This window comes from Tenrec ecaudatus, chromosome 8 (assembly GCF_050624435.1).
Source record: "Tenrec ecaudatus isolate mTenEca1 chromosome 8, mTenEca1.hap1, whole genome shotgun sequence".
Classification (NCBI taxonomy): domain Eukaryota; kingdom Metazoa; phylum Chordata; class Mammalia; order Afrosoricida; family Tenrecidae; genus Tenrec; species Tenrec ecaudatus.
In genome coordinates, this window is record NC_134537.1 from 38,549,882 (window position 1) to 38,565,421 (window position 15,540).

At 47.4% G+C, this 15,540-nt stretch overlaps 1 protein-coding gene across 1 annotated transcript in view; it reads right to left on the reverse strand.

The window, feature by feature from the left end:
• Positions 1-5,636, reverse strand: part of XXYLT1 (xyloside xylosyltransferase 1) — a 203,852-nt gene extending 198,216 nt beyond the window's left edge. The window contains exon 1 of the mRNA XM_075556234.1: positions 5,040-5,636. Within this exon, the coding sequence (XP_075412349.1) occupies positions 5,040-5,543 (504 nt within the window). The 5' untranslated portion in view covers positions 5,544-5,636. The remainder of the gene's footprint in view (positions 1-5,039) is intronic.
• Positions 5,637-15,540: the final 9,904 nt, after the last annotated feature.

Consider the following 15,540-nt stretch of genomic DNA (forward strand, 5'->3'; position numbering starts at 1 on the left):
CACAGGTAAAGGAAAAAGCAGCACATTTTACTGCAGAGTCACAAAGTATGAACTGACTGTCATGTGCAGTCCCCAAGGTCAGCAGTTCTACTCTGGCCTACAGGGTCGCTATGAGTTGGCAGTGAGTTTGGCCTCATCCCAGGGGTTTCAATTCGGTAAATCAAGGGTGAGTCAAGGTGAGTCACAGCCTACTCTGACAAGGCTCCGCGGACTGCACGCTTCTACCCACCCAGGGGTTCCAGGAGCTGGATTCCTGACCTCCTGCAGCAGGAAGGTCAGGCCCAGGTGCCCTCCCCTGACCACAGGTGCTCCTGCTGGCTCACTGTCCTGCCCAGGACAGGACACACCTTGCTGCTGTAAAGGAAAATAGGAATGAAGAGCTGTGCGGGGCTAGGCGCAGACTATCCCCTGGGACTGGGGACCTTCTCAAGAGGGGTAAATGCTGAGTAAAAAGTTCCCTGGTCATCCAGGGGGGAAGGCACGGCTTATCTAAAGGGAGAGCAGGGTGCTGGTAGGGTAATTAGAACATTATGTCAACTTGAATGAAGATGCAGTAAGTGTAAGAGTGGAGTCTAAACTGTCAATGAGGTCACAGCCTGACACTGTCTTCTTACAGTGTGGCCTTCTGATAAGGAGGGGCCCTAGGGCCCTCCTCCAATCCTCTCTGCCTCCCCCTTCCTGCTGGCTGCCACCCTCAGAGCTGCCAGAGCCCTGCCGTGTTTGCACCCACCTGGGATCCACACCACCACTCTGCACCCACCGGCCTGTGCTCTTCCTGCTTCTGCATCATTGCATGTGGCTGCGTGACTCTGAAGAGGGACTCATGGGTTCGTATTGGACGTACGGACTTGAGTGGGACTGAGCTGGGGGCTTTCTTGATATAAAATTACTCCTTGATATAAAGTTCTTTCTTATACATATGAGTGCCACCGTATTTGTTTCTCTAGTCACCCAGCCTAACACAGGATAGGATGAGAGGTGAAGCTGGAGAGGAAGACACACTGAGAAATTGGGACTAGATTCTACAGGTGTAAGGGGTAGGTTCATTGTGGCAGCCTGGCCAGTAAGATCATGTGGGATTAATAAAGTCACAGTTTGATTGGAGGGAAATGAGATAAATGGATGAGCAAGCCCCGCCTCTCTTTCTCTTGCTCTCTGGTGATCGGACCAGCATGTGATTGCCTTAGCTAGTTCTCTGCCTTAACTTGCAAGCTACACTACCGGTGGGACACCCAACCTGCAGATCATGTCACTAGAGCTTGGGGTTACTTCGAGACCTGCATTACCACGCTGCTGGTGTATACATCACCTCAGCTGGGGACTGTTGAATCCTGTCGTCTAGCTGACTGTTGGTGACCCGCACTGCTGTTTGCTGCCTGTAGCCAGACTGCCTGCATTGCTCTATGGAAGAGTCAGCTGTCTGCTTCCTTGATCTTGGACCCAGCAGCTCTTGTGAGTTGAAACACTTCCAGTACATTAATTATTCCACAGAAGTAAGCTGAACTGAGCCCTCTGTACTGCTGTGTGGACTAATTAACTGTTACAGTCCTTCATGCTGTATATATATATATATATATAATCGTAATTGTACTGGTTTTGTTTCTCTAGAGACCCCTAACATAATAGGCAACAAAGAATTACTGCAAATCCTGCAGTAAGCGGATCCAGGATCCTGCAGGAGTGATCCCTGGTCATCACTCACTGGGCACAGATACCTGAAATGACACACTCTGGTGTTAGACCGCCAGAAAGGAGGACCGTGCTCAGCATGTCTCAAGCTGAAAGAATGGAAGAACAACGGCCCAGCCTTGTGTTTCAATATTAAAGAATTTTATGGGAAAAATGTTGAATGATGCAGGCTGCATCGAAAAATAAGGGAAGGAAAATACAGTCAATGTGCTGTAAGAATTGGTAGATGTCCATTCATTCCAAGATGTACCACATGCTTAAGAACCAATGGCATTTAAGGACAAAGTACTGGAGAGAAATAAGACTCCAGGACTTGATGGATGGCCAACTGAAATGTCTCAAAAAGTAGATGAAGTCCTGCAACCACTCAGTAGACCATGCCAAGAAATTTGGAAGATGGCTTCCTGGCCAATTGACTAAAAGAGATCCATAATTGTGCCCATTTCAAAGAAAGGTGACTCGACAGATGGCAGAAAGTATTGAATAATATTACTATCACATGCAAGTAAAGTATTCCTGAAGCCAATTCTAAAATTGTTGCAGTAGCACATGGAGAGGGAGCTATCAAAAATTCAAGCCAGATTCAGAAGAGGGCGTGGAATGAGCTGCATCCTCTTGGCTGAAAGCGGGCACCACTACAAAGGTGTTTGCTTGTGTTTTATTGGCAATGCAAAGGCGTTTGATTGTATGGATCCTAACAAACTCTGGATCGCTCTGTGGAAAAGGAGAACTCCAGAACACTTCACTATCCTCGTACAGAAGCTGTACATGGACCAAGGGGCGGTCATTTACACAGAACAAGGGGACGCTGTACGCTTTAGAATCAGGAAAGGTGTGCATCAGGGTGCAGCCTCTCATCCTACTTATTCGATCTGTATGCCGAGCAAGAACACACTGTGATGACTGGGAGGAAGGGCAAACGATAAACCCTGGTTACCGAAAGCAAAGAGAACTCGAGGCACTCACTAATGGGGATCAAAGAACACTGCCATCCATCAGTGTGGGCTCCAAGAAGTCAAGTTTACTGCTGTCGAGCCGACTCTGCCTCTGAGCCACCCTCGCACCCTCGGAGCCCTGCTGCTGCACTGGATGCTGGGTACACAGTCTGCAACTGCAAACCACCAGCCAGCCGCTCCTTGGAAGAAAGAGTACCTCTGCTCCCATAAAGATTTACAACCCCAGAAACCCAGAGAAGTTCAACTCTCCTACAGAGGGTCACTGTCAGGATGGATTACAACTCAAGATAGAGCAAATCAAAATTGTCACACCTGGAGCTCACAACATCAAGAAAACCTCAGAAAAGATTAAAGCTGTCAAGATTTCATTTTACTTGGATCCACAATTAATGTTCACGGAAGCAGTTCTTAAGAAATCAAAAGACGTACTGCACTTTCAAATGTCACAGTGCAAAGTATGTCACTTGGAGACCAAGGTGCACTTGACCCAAGCCGTGGTCTTCTCAATCTCCCCATATACCTGTAAAAGCTGGATGCTGAATAAGGAAAACTGGAGAAGAATGGATGCATTGGAATTACGGTGCCGGAGAAGAGTACTACATATTCATGGACTGCCAAAGAACGAACGAGTCTGTCTCAGAGGAAGCACAGTCAGAAAGCTCCTTAGAGGCAAGGATGGAGAGACTGTGCATGAATTTGGACATGTTATCAGGAGAGACCAGTCCCTGGAGAAGCTCATCGTGCTTGGTAAAGTTTTAAAAAAAACAACCCTCACAGCCATCAAGTCGATGACAACTTAGAGTGACCCTGTAAGACAGGGTAGAACTGCCCCTGTGGGTTTCCAAGACGAACTCTTTACAGGAGTAGAAAGTCTCCCCTTTCTCCTTCGGAGTGCTGGTGACTTTGAAGGGCAGACCTTGAGGACAGAGCGCTACACATCACCACCATTCCGCCAGGGCTCCTGCGATAAAGTAAAGAGGCATCCTCAGTGGCTGCCACGATGGCCTCAAACGTAACAACTGTGAAGACAGTGCTGGCCTGTCTTCATTCTGTTGTACAGAAGGTCTCCACAAGTTAAACTGTCTCCACGGCACCTAACAAGATCAATAACCACCCTGGTGGCGTTGTGGTTCCAAGTTGGGCTGCAATCCCCAAGGCCAGCAGTTCAAAAGCACCAGCAGCTCTGAGGGAGAAAGACAGGACTTTCTCCTTCCATAAAAAGTTAGTCTTGGAAACCCAGAGAGACAGCTCTACCCCGTCCTCTAGGGGCCCTGTGAGTTGGCAGTGCGTTTTTTGTTTAGTGTTTTTTATCCAAAAATGAGACCTTGGATCTCCTTTGTGCTACTGACCAAAATTGTTTGCAATGTGCTCTAGCCTGTTTCATGCTCAGACAGGAACCCAGTCTGACAAGCGGAGTCCGTGGGTGAAGTGAGACGGGGTGAAGGAGGCCAATGTGGAGAGGAGTTGCCAGCCCCACCCCCACCCGAGACAAGTTGGCCTAGCCTGAGAAAAGGTGGCTAGTTCAACTCTTCCGACATCCTATTTGTATCTCTCACAGATATGAATATACATCTATAAGTAACTATGTATCAATATGTAACTAGGCTCTGTGGGAGCCTGGTGGCTCACTGGATTAAATGTTGGGCTGACAATTGCAAGGTCGGAAGTTCAAACCCAGCAGTCCCTCTGAGAGAGAAGGATGCGGTAGTCTGCTCCCACAAATACTCAGTCTCGGAAACCCAACGGAGGAGTCTGGTTGGAATCGAGTAGATGACATTGAGTTTGGTTTTTGAAGCGCTTTCGCTTCCTCCTTTAGCGGAATCTGGGGCTTTAAATGGGCCCGCAGCCCTTGCGAGCAGGAGGCACACAAGGGGATGAGATGGTCCACACAGGTTGGGTTTGGGCTTGAGTAGCCCCACTGCGCTACCTGCAGAACCCTCTGAGAAATACCCCTGGCCCTCGCTGAGCTACCTGCAGAGCCCTGAGAAATGCCCCGGCTCTTGACACTTCATGCTGCCTCATCAAGCAGTAGCCGATCTTGTCTCTTGCCATTAGCAGTCCGAGGCATAGCCCACTACACTACCAGGGTGACAACGGGTGCTTCCAAATGGCTGCTCGCCCTCAAAAGTCAAGCACTGAACAGTATCTAAGGCAATGCAGAGCAAGCAGAGATGGACGCAGATTCTCCCAGGGGTCATTTCACAGGGGAAGGAGATGGGCCGACACACCTTACTCCCGGCGAACCCCGGCAGGAAGGCACATGTCAGGCAAACCCAGGGGAGACTTCTACAGGCGCTGGCCAGCCTCGGCCTTCAAGTGTCAGGCGCGCACGCTGGGCACGCGGAGAAAGTGAGGGCGCGCGAGCTGGGCACCCCCAGCTGCAGCCCTGCTCACCTTGCACTTGAAGCCGGCGGCGGGCGGGAGCAGCTCCCGCAGCAGGCCCTTGGCCACCTCGCGGCTGGCCTCCTCGCTCACGAAGTGCAGGTTCAGCACCTCGTGCGCCTCGAACTTGGCGAGGCTCAGCAGGGAGCGCAGCGCGGTGCGGGCCTTGGCCTGCAGCGCGGCGTTGTGCTCCGCCTTGGTGAACATCATCAGCAGGTGGTAGTCCACCGGCCCGGGCCCGCCGCCCTCCAGGCTCTTGGCCTTGGCGCCGGGGGCAGGGGCCGCGGAGCTCCGGGCCAGCTCCGGCGGGAGCGGCGAGGGCGCGGCGGGGACCCCGGCGCGGGCCTCCTTCAGCCTCTTGGTGGCGCTCGAGAAGGTCTCCCGGCCGGAGCCGAGGTAGTAGAAGGCACAGACGGCCAGCGCCGCGGCCAGCAGCAGCGCGCAGTAGTGAGAGCGCACGGCGCCCAGGCGCGCCATGGTCCGCGCGCATGGGGACCCGCCTCTCAGGAGACCCATGCGCTGCGCCTTGCGCGGGGGCACCGCACGGCAGCGGAGCGCCGCCCAGACCAGCACCGCGGGGGCCACCTAGCCGCCCCGGCAGCAGGCGGCAGCCATGGCGGGGCGGGACCAAACCGCCCACAGCCAATCCGAGGCCGCTGATGCGTGGAGGGGCGGGACCAGAACGTGCCCGGCGACCGCTGGGTCCTAGGTGCAGTCGGCTACCCCGGATGGACCAGTAGCCACTGGGCGTCGGAGCCCTAGGTTCAGACGTCAGGCGTAGAGGCTAGCGGGGGTCAAGTGTGAAACTGGCGCTCAGAGTCAGAATGCCCAATATGCGAGGTAAGCATGGGCTTATTTGTGCTTGCTTACTAATCTATAATGAACAATTCACATTTCGCCCCCTCATAGATTCTGCTTCTGAGGATGTCTGGCGTATCTCCCCCAACCCCACCGCATCGTCCTACAAAATCAAATCCTCTTTTCAAATTTAAAACCTCTGACTAGGTCAAAGCAGCCAGTAAGTAAGGCACGCACGGACACCTTGCTTTCGGGCCACTGCAGCCTTGCTGGAGCTGCTAAACCTCAGACACTATTCAAGGACAGTGAGCCTGGAAGGGAATGAGGCGCCCCAACAACTGAGGGAGAAACTTGACCTCAACACCCTCCCCATCTCCCTTAACGTCTTGGAGGTCCGGAGCCCTGTCACCCTTTGTTTGCTTGTTCGCTTCCCGCCTCAGAGACAAAAAGCGGGCTGTGGTTGGAAACCGGTTCCTTTCCCCATTCATGCGAAACGCTAATGATGCCAAGACTAAAATCACCTCTCAGGGCACCAAGGCGAGCTAACGGCTATGGCCAACAGTGGCACGCAACTGTCCCAAACATCTGGGAATTAAGAAAGTCCCCGACCCAAGTACCCTGGTGGTAGAGTGAGTTAAGTAGTGACCTGTGACCCTCAAGGTGGGTGGTTCAAGCTGGAGAAAAAGTAAACTGTCTGTACCCGTACAGATATATAGTTCTGGGGTTCTTGATGAAATCTGATGATGGTGGCATTAATTCAACTTTCAAGGAAAATGTTTTTCTTTTTTAAAATCACTTAATTAGGGGCTCATACAATTCCTATCACATTTGTATATTCATTGCCCTCATCATTCTCAAAGCACTTGCTCTCCACTTAAGCCCCTGTTATCAGCTCATTTTTCCCCTCCCTCCCCACCCCATCCCTCCCTCATGAACCCTTGATAATTTATCAATTATTTTGTCATATCTTGCACTGTCTGACGTCTCCCTTCACCCACTTTTCGGTTGTCCATCCCCCCAGGGAGGTCACATGTAGATCCTTGTAAACAGTTCCTCCTTTCCAACCCACCCTCCCTTTACCCTCCCGGTATCACCACTCTTACCACTGGTCCTGAAGAGACCATCCGCCCTGGATTCCCTGTGTTTCCAGTTCCTATCTGTACCAGTGTATATCCTCTGGTCTAGCCAGATTTGTAAGGTAGAATTGGGATCATGATAGTTGGTGGGGAGGAAGCATTTAGGAACTAGAGGAAAGTTGTATGCATCATCATTGCTACACTGCACCCTGACTGACTCATCTCCTCACAACCCTTCCGTAAGCGGATGTACAGTTGCCTACAGATGGGCTTTGGGTCTCCACTCCACACACCACCTCATTCTCAGTGATATGATTTTTTGTTCTGATGATGCCTGATACCCGATCCCTTTGACACCTGTGATCGCACTGGCTGATGTGCTCCTTCCATGTGGACTTTGTTTCCAAGCTACATGACCGCTTGCTTACCTTCAAGCCTTTACGACCCCAGACGCTGTATCTTTTGATAGCTGGGCACCATCAGCTTTCTTCACCACATTTGCTTATGCACGCATGAAAAATGTTTTTCATATAAGAAAATGCTCCCATTCATTAGCCATCAGAAAAATGAAAGTCAAAGCAACCATGACATACCATCTAATACCCTTGAGGCTAGCCCAAATCAGAAAATCAGAGCAAACAAATATTGGAAGGAATGTGGCAATAGGAACTCTCTCTCCTCCACTGCTGGTGGTCTTATAGATATGTACAGCCTCCGTGGAAATCGATCTGACAATATTTAAAGAAAATGGAAATTGAACTACCTTATGACCCAGCTATCCCTCTACTGGGCATGTACCCAGAAAAGGTGAAAAACAAACCATGACCAGTCTTCTGCGCTCCAGTGTTCATTGTGGTGCAATTGGCACATACACACAATGGAGTGCCTCCTATGCATCACTAAAAGCGCTGATGGTCACATGAAACACGTCCTTTCATGGGAAGAGTTGGAGGAAATTATGCTAAGCGAGGTCAGTCAATCACAAAAGGAGAAGTACAACACGAGTCCCCTGAGAGATGTGCAATCGGTACAGAAGAGAAGCCACCTATCTCACAATATCCGGGTTGAGGTACAGGTAGTCGGGAGAGGTGAGACCAAACCCAAGGAGGTACATGTTAATCCAACACAAAGAAGGGGAAGGGGGGAGTAGAAAAGGGCACAGTGTGTGTGTGAAAGTGAAATGATGGCATGTGGGGAGCAGGGCACTAACCCACCCCGGGGGAGAGTTTTGGTTTTGTCTCCACAGAATTGAGAGTGGGTATACAGACTCCACCATGGTGCGCCAAACCATGAGGGCAGTGTGACCGCCTGGAGGAATGCTTGAAAAGAGAGGGCCCCAGGGCTGGCCCCAACCAGAGCCAAACTGACCCCTCCCTATAAGTAAATCTGTGCTACAGAGAACAACACTAAACCTACAGGCTGGGGAGAGGGGCTGGCATGCCATGCCCACACGGACACAAGCCAAGAAGGCAAAGGAGAAAGGACACACTACCATCCCTGCAGGAAGCTGCTGAGGCACAGAAAGGTCCCTAGGGCCGACAACAGCTCATGGCATGTTGTCCCCTTACTGGAACGTGCTGCTACAGAGACCAATTCTGGGGTCACACAGTGGTGGGAAGGTAGTGTGGTCTGGACCTCTGCCCCCCCCATGCCCCCCCCCCCCCCCCGCACACACAGCACGGCAAACCAAGAAGGGAACATAAGAGATCAGCAACTGGAGCAAAGCAAAGCTATGAAGCCCCTAAAGAGTCCCCAAAATAGACTTCAGTCTAGGAGGGGCAGCTCCCAAGATTCCCCCAGGACCAGTGGGGAGACAGTCAGTCATAAAGGTCTGCGGACAGACCTGGAGTTATATATGTTTTCTCTCTCTCTCTCACTCTCTCTTCTTTTTTCAATCTTTTGTTTTCTTTTTGTGTGGTACGTGTTATTGGTTTCTTGCCTACTTATATAAGATAGGCATGGGAAGCAAGCTCAAGGAGAAAGCAAGCGGACCAATGGTCCCAGAGGGACTTTGGGGGAGAAGGTGGTTGGGGGAAGTATGTGGTGAGCAAACAATTCCATAGACAGGGGAACGAGGGTATTAAAATCAATACCAAGGAGATAGAGATTCTGGGGGTGTCAGAGCAACCGCAGACTAGCTAAGAGGAACACTAAGAGGCAGAAATTGGAGGAACGTGGTGGTGGGGCAGGAGGAAGGTAAGATGAAAGGATCTAGAAAGCAAAGCAAGGGATAGAGGTAAAAGCATAGGTGTGCTCATATGTAAATACATTAATTCACAAACATAGAGGTATTGGTCTATGTACATATATTTATATGGAAATACACTGTAGTGGACAGACTGGCCTCTGCTCATACCATCCCTCAATACAAGAATACTTTGTTCTAACAAATTGGCAAACTGAGATGTGCACCCTCCCGGCACAATTGCTGAAGATAAAATGGATGCATAAGTAAAAGTGGTGAAGACGGCAATGGTGCCTGGCTATTGAAAGATATAGCATTTGGGGTGTTAAGGGCTTGAAGTTAAACAAGCAGCCATCCAGCAGAGAAGCAACAACCCACATGGAATAAGCACACCAGCCTGTAGGATCATGAGGAGTCATCAGGACCAGATAACAGGCATCAGAAGACACATAACAAATAAACAAAAACATTATTGTTGAGAATGAGGGGTGTTGGAGCAGAGACCCAAAGCCCATCTGTAGACAATGGAACATTACCCCCACAGAAGGGTCACAGGGAAGGGATGAGTCAACCAGGGTGCAGGAAAGCATCGATGAAACACACAATATTGATCTGGTTCCTTGAGGCATCTTCACCCCCCCCCCACTATCATGACCCCAGTGCTGCTTCTCAATTCAGACTAGACCAGAACATGTACACAGGTATAGATAAGAGATAGGAGCCCATGCCACGCGGAATCCAGGATTAGGAGTGGGAATAACAATACCAGAAGGGGAAGGGGAAGGGGAAGGGCGGGAGACGGTGGGAGAAAGGGGGAACTGATCATAATGGTTGACAGATAGCCATACACCCCCCTCCAGGGGGGAGAACAACAGAAAACTTGGGGGAAGGGAGATAATGATCCATGTGAGATATGAAAATAATCATTTATAATCTATCAAGGGGTCATGAGGTGGAGGGGAAGGAGAGAAAAAGGAGCGGATACCAAGGGCTCAATAGAAAGTAAATGTCTACAAAAGAATGATGGCAACATATGTACAAACATGCCACATGCAATCAATATATGGATTGCAACTCTTAAAATAAGAGTTGTAAAAACCCTCAATAAAATCTTTTAATAAAAAATGTTTAAGTGTAAAATGTTTTTGATTGTGACATGAATACATCTTTTTTTTAAGTTCATCTTTTATAAAGAGCTCTAATTGGCACATGTTTGGACATGTTAATCAGGAAGGCCCAGTCCCTGGAAAAGGACATGATGCTTGGTAGATGGAGGGTCAGCAAAAAGACCATCAAGGAGAGGGGAGTGGCACCATGGCTGAAACAAGGGGCTCAAACAACAATTGTGAGGATGCTGGAGGATGGGTCAGTGTTTCGGTCTACTGTACACTGGTCGCTATGAATCAGAACCTACTCAATGAGAATGTATACCACATAGTTTTCCAACAAGCCCTCTTCACTTTCAGCAAGCAAAGGTTGTGCATACCACACGATAATGTCTTCCTCCAATCCTGGTGCTACATTCTGCTTCCTATACCCCGACGTCTCTGATTTGCCCAGCACCAGATTTAATGTGCATGGTGAGAGAATGCAATGCTGATACACACCTTTCTTGATTTTGAAGCATACAGCGTTCCTTGATGTGTTCACACAACTGTCTCTTACCTGTGTACAGGTTCCACCTGAGCAAACTTAGGTGTTCTGGAATTCCCATTCTTCTCAAGACCATTCGTCATTTGTTTTGAGGCACAGACTCGAATGCCTTTGCATCTGTCTGGGATTCTCTGCTTTCAGCCACGATCCATCTGACATCAGCAATGAGATCCCTTGTTCCAAGTCATCTTCTGAATCCAGCCTGGACCTCTGGCAGTTAGTTCCCTGTCAATGTACTGCTGCAACTGTTGTTGGAGGATCTTCGGCAACATTTTGCCTGCAACTGATATCAATCATATTGCTCTATAGGTTGGGCATTCTGTTGGGTAAGCTTTCTTTGGAATGGGTACAAATAATGGATCTCTTCAGTCATTGGACCAAGTAGCTCTCTTTCAAATCTCCTGGCCTAGACAAGTGAGCACTTCCAGTGCTTCATCAGCTTGTTGAAGCACTTCGATTGCTTTTCCATCAATTCCTGGAATCTGGTTTTTGGCTAATGTTTTCAGTGCAGCTTGAACTTCTTCCTGCAGTACCATTGGTTCTTACCTTCTTTCAGCTTAGGGTATGTAAGCATGTTCTTTTTATTTTGGGTTTTCTAACTCTAGGTCTTTGCACATTTCATCATATTTTACTCTGTCTTCTCGAGCTGCCCTTTGAAGTTTCCTGTTCAGTTCTTTGACTTCCTCATTTCTTCCAATTGCCTGAGTTACTCTACGATTAAGAGCAAGTTTCAGTCTCTCTTATGATTTCTGCTTTGGTTTTTCTTTCCTATATTTTTAATGACCCTTTGATTTCTTCAAGAATGTTCATGACAGTAGTGGTAGTAGTGATATCATGAGGGTAAGTGGATGGTGGGAAAGCAGGGAGAAAAGGGGAATCTATCACAAGGTTGGCTATATAGCCTCCCTAACCCCACGGGGGGGATATGAATAACAAAAATTAGAGTGGAGGGAGAGAATGGACAGTGTAAGACACGAAACAATAATATTTAATTGATCAAAGATTCACGAGGGTGGGAGGGAGGGGGAAATAGAGCAGCTGATACCAAGGGCAGACAAAGTGCACTGGAGAACGGATTACTACAGATAGAATTTAACATTCAGTATACTATCATGTTTCCCTCTTTGACTCATTTTTTTTTCACCTAGGTTCTATTTTATTTTACCTGGACTGAATTTTCCTGTTTACCATTGTTGAGTTTTGATAATTTTCTTTATATAAAATCCAGGATAGGTAAATCTATAGGGACAGTAATTCGATGGATAGTTCTTTAGGATTATGGCAGGGGAGATTAGGGAAAATGGGGAGCTGATAATTACGGGTACAAGACTGAAGGAAATGTTCCAAAACTGATTGTGGTGGTGACTGCACGTTTAAAAATATTTACCTCGCCGAAATTGTATGAGATGTGAACTACATGTCAATAAAACTGTTTAAAAGTATAAAATAGCCACTACAGACAGCCAGCTGGCCATTCATTCATTAGATGTGGAGTGCCTATGACATGCGAAGTATAGTAGCGCCTGGGGAACAGCAGTAAAATAACAGCAAGCCCTGCCCTCATAGAGCTTACATTCTAGTTAAGGGACATAGAAAAGATTTTAGGTATGTAGTCTATGAGTCAGAATTGAGTCTTTTAAGAATGTTTGTTTTGTTGTAGCTATAGTGATATGGGTTGTTTTGTTAGCTTTTAGACACATCGACGTGTATTATATGTAGCACATAAGTTCACAGACCCTTGAACAACTCTCCAGTTCTCTGGTAACTTGTGCAAGTTCTCTTAACTTCTGATGAGAGATTAGGTCATGGATTTTTCCTGTTGTGCAATTCCCACATCTGTAAGGTTAATCAGATGATTATTTTTGCAGTGACTGTTGCCTAACCAACAGAGCCCTGTGGCGTAGGGGTTGCAATGTTGGACTACTAACCACAAGGTCTGCAGTTCAAAACCACCAGCTGCGATGAGGGGGAAAGATGAGGCGTTCTACTCCTATGGTTAGTCTCAAAGCCTCCCAGCAGTCCTACCCTGCTATGCAGGGTCACCATGAATCAGCATCAACTCGATGGCAACATGGTCAGAGAGAGAAACGGATTCTCTACTATACAGCTGAGTGTGTGTACGCTGGTACGACGTTTCTGGAGGGCACTCGGGCAATACGAAAATGTTTCTGCCCTCTAATGAAACTTTCAGTGCTTTCCTATCCAGACCTACAGGGTTTCCCTCTCAACTAGTGGTGCCCAAATTTTGGTTGGCATCGGGAACATTTGGGAAACTTGGTATAAACGCAAAGGTCCAAGACACAAATGGATGGGTGCACACATCACGCACTCACTCCCGTGAGCCTGGGCCTCTGCAATCAGCAGGCATCCAGGTCCGAATGCAAAGTCCCATGAGAACCTTTGCCATGGTAGCCCCATATGTAGCCACAGTAACTGAAACTTGCACTTTTAAAACAGCATGTTCACTTCTGGGAATCCATCCTAAGAATGTGGTCATATATTTAACTATAAAGAAAAGCCAGAGCTAGATGTATGACAGCACAATATTGTAACGAATTGTTCCCCAAGGAAGTGGTTAAACTAGAATCATGGTGCAGTCAGTAAGCGTTGTGTTCACAGGGAGGGAGGAAGAGAGCGAGGGAGGGAAGGGAAAAAAAGAGTTGTGTTTACAATGCACCTCGAGTTCTTTGATGCTTCCTCCCCCCACTATCATGCCACAAGTTCTACCTCACAAATCGGCTAGACCGGAAAGTTATGCACATCGGTCCAGAGAAGAGCTTGCAACGCATAGAATCCAGGACAGACAAACCCCCGAGACACAGTAATGGGAGTACAGTGCCATGAGGGATGGGGAGGAAGGGGGAACTGAGAGCAATGATGGATGTGTAACACCCACACCTCCCACTGAGGGGGCCAATAACGGAAATGTGGGTAAAGGGTCACAGCGGACGGAGTAAGATATGAAGAAAATAATTTATTAAGGGTTCACATGGGTGGAGGAGTTGGGGAAGGAGGAAAAAAGACCTGATATTAAAATATTCAAGTAGGAAGATTACATTTTGAGAATGACAGTGGCAACATATATGCAAGTTAGCCTGGTATAATTGATTTATGGATTGTTCTATCTCTAAAAGGCGCCAATAACGTTTTTTTTCTTTTAAAAAAGCGGTATTCAACAAATGCAATATATTTACTTATATATAAATATACATTTAATGGAGTGGAAACTACGGGTTAAGACAATGAATAGAGTTTACGTGAATTCTGACTTCAACAATGCGTCTTAAAGATAACATTTCAGTCAGTCGGGAACTTTTGCACACTGGTCTTAAGAACAAACAGATCCTGTGGTTGTTTGTAGAGTTCTTACCTTCTAGGAAAGGAGCCCTGGCGGCACTCTCAGGCAAGCACTGGGCTACTAACCACAAGGTGGGCAGTTCAAACCCACCAGCCATCCCTTAAGAGAAAACAGACTATTTGCTCCCATAAAGTCAGACAGCCTTGGAATAGAGGGTCACTGTGAATAGGAATCATATACATTGACAATGGGTCAGACGTACCTTCTAGGACCAACTTTGGTAGCACTGTGGGTTGAATATTGGGCAACCAACCCCAAGTTAACCTTGGTGACATTGGGCTGATTAACTGAGTGATTAGCAGTTTGAAGCCACCAATTAGCTCAGGGGGTAGAGAGGAGGCTCTTGACTTGCAAAGAGTTGCAGTCTCCGAAACCCACTGGGGCAGTTCTCTTCTGTCCTATAGGGGCGTCATGAGTTAGAATTCACTCGACGGCAGTTTAGTCTGGTTTGTAATCACAAGGTTGGCTTTTCAAACTCACTAGCCATTCTGTGGGGTAAACATGAGGCTGTCTATTCCCAGAGGTTCATCATTTCAGAAACCCTAAGGAATAGTGTTACCCTGTTAGATAAGGTTATTTTGTGTTGAAATTAATGGCTGTGGGTTTTTTTGCATTTAGCTTTTAGAAATACACTTAATGCTTTAAAATATCCACAGAAGGGGCATAATAGGTGGGAGTACAGACAAAACAATGTTAGTCATAAGCTGTTTTTAATCTAATTTGTATATGTTTCAAATTTTCCATTATGGGAATGTTTCTTCAGGTCCTTAAAAAAATAATAAAGAATCTAGATCTTGGAAAATTTTCCCAATCAAAAAAGTAAGTCCACAGAGCACTATGATTCCCCTTGTACTGGTATGCGTGAATAAGTAACAGCCCAGCAGAAGCCAAGGAGCACACCAAGGCACATACCAAGGAAGTTCTGTAATCTGCCCTGTCCAAAACAGTAGTCAATTAAACCATATGGCGGTTGGTCTTTTAAAATGTGCTAATGTAACCGAGGAACTGAACTCTTAATTGCACTGCATTTCAATTTAGATTTCTATTGCTCCATGTGGCTAGTGGATACCATATTGGGCAGTACTGATGGAATTATGGATATCTTCTCTTTTGCGTAAACATTTTTCTATGATAAATATATATTGCTTTTACAAAAAGGAATGCGTAAAGGTTGTTTACTGGTTGTTGTTGGTTTGTTTTTAACATGGACTCTGGGCTTCAAAGAACTATTATAAAATGAGGATGAAGTTAATGGAAGGAGCTTCATCACATTACATGTCAGCTTTCAAGGAACGATTAAAGGGATCAGCAAAAGCAGATGACTCGCATCCAGCTCTGTCCTCTCAACTGTCTTCCTTCTATTTAAAGTCACATAAAAATGTTTTGCTTGCTGAAAGGGCTCAGTGTGAATGTGTTACCTAGATGGGAACCCCCAGAAGACAG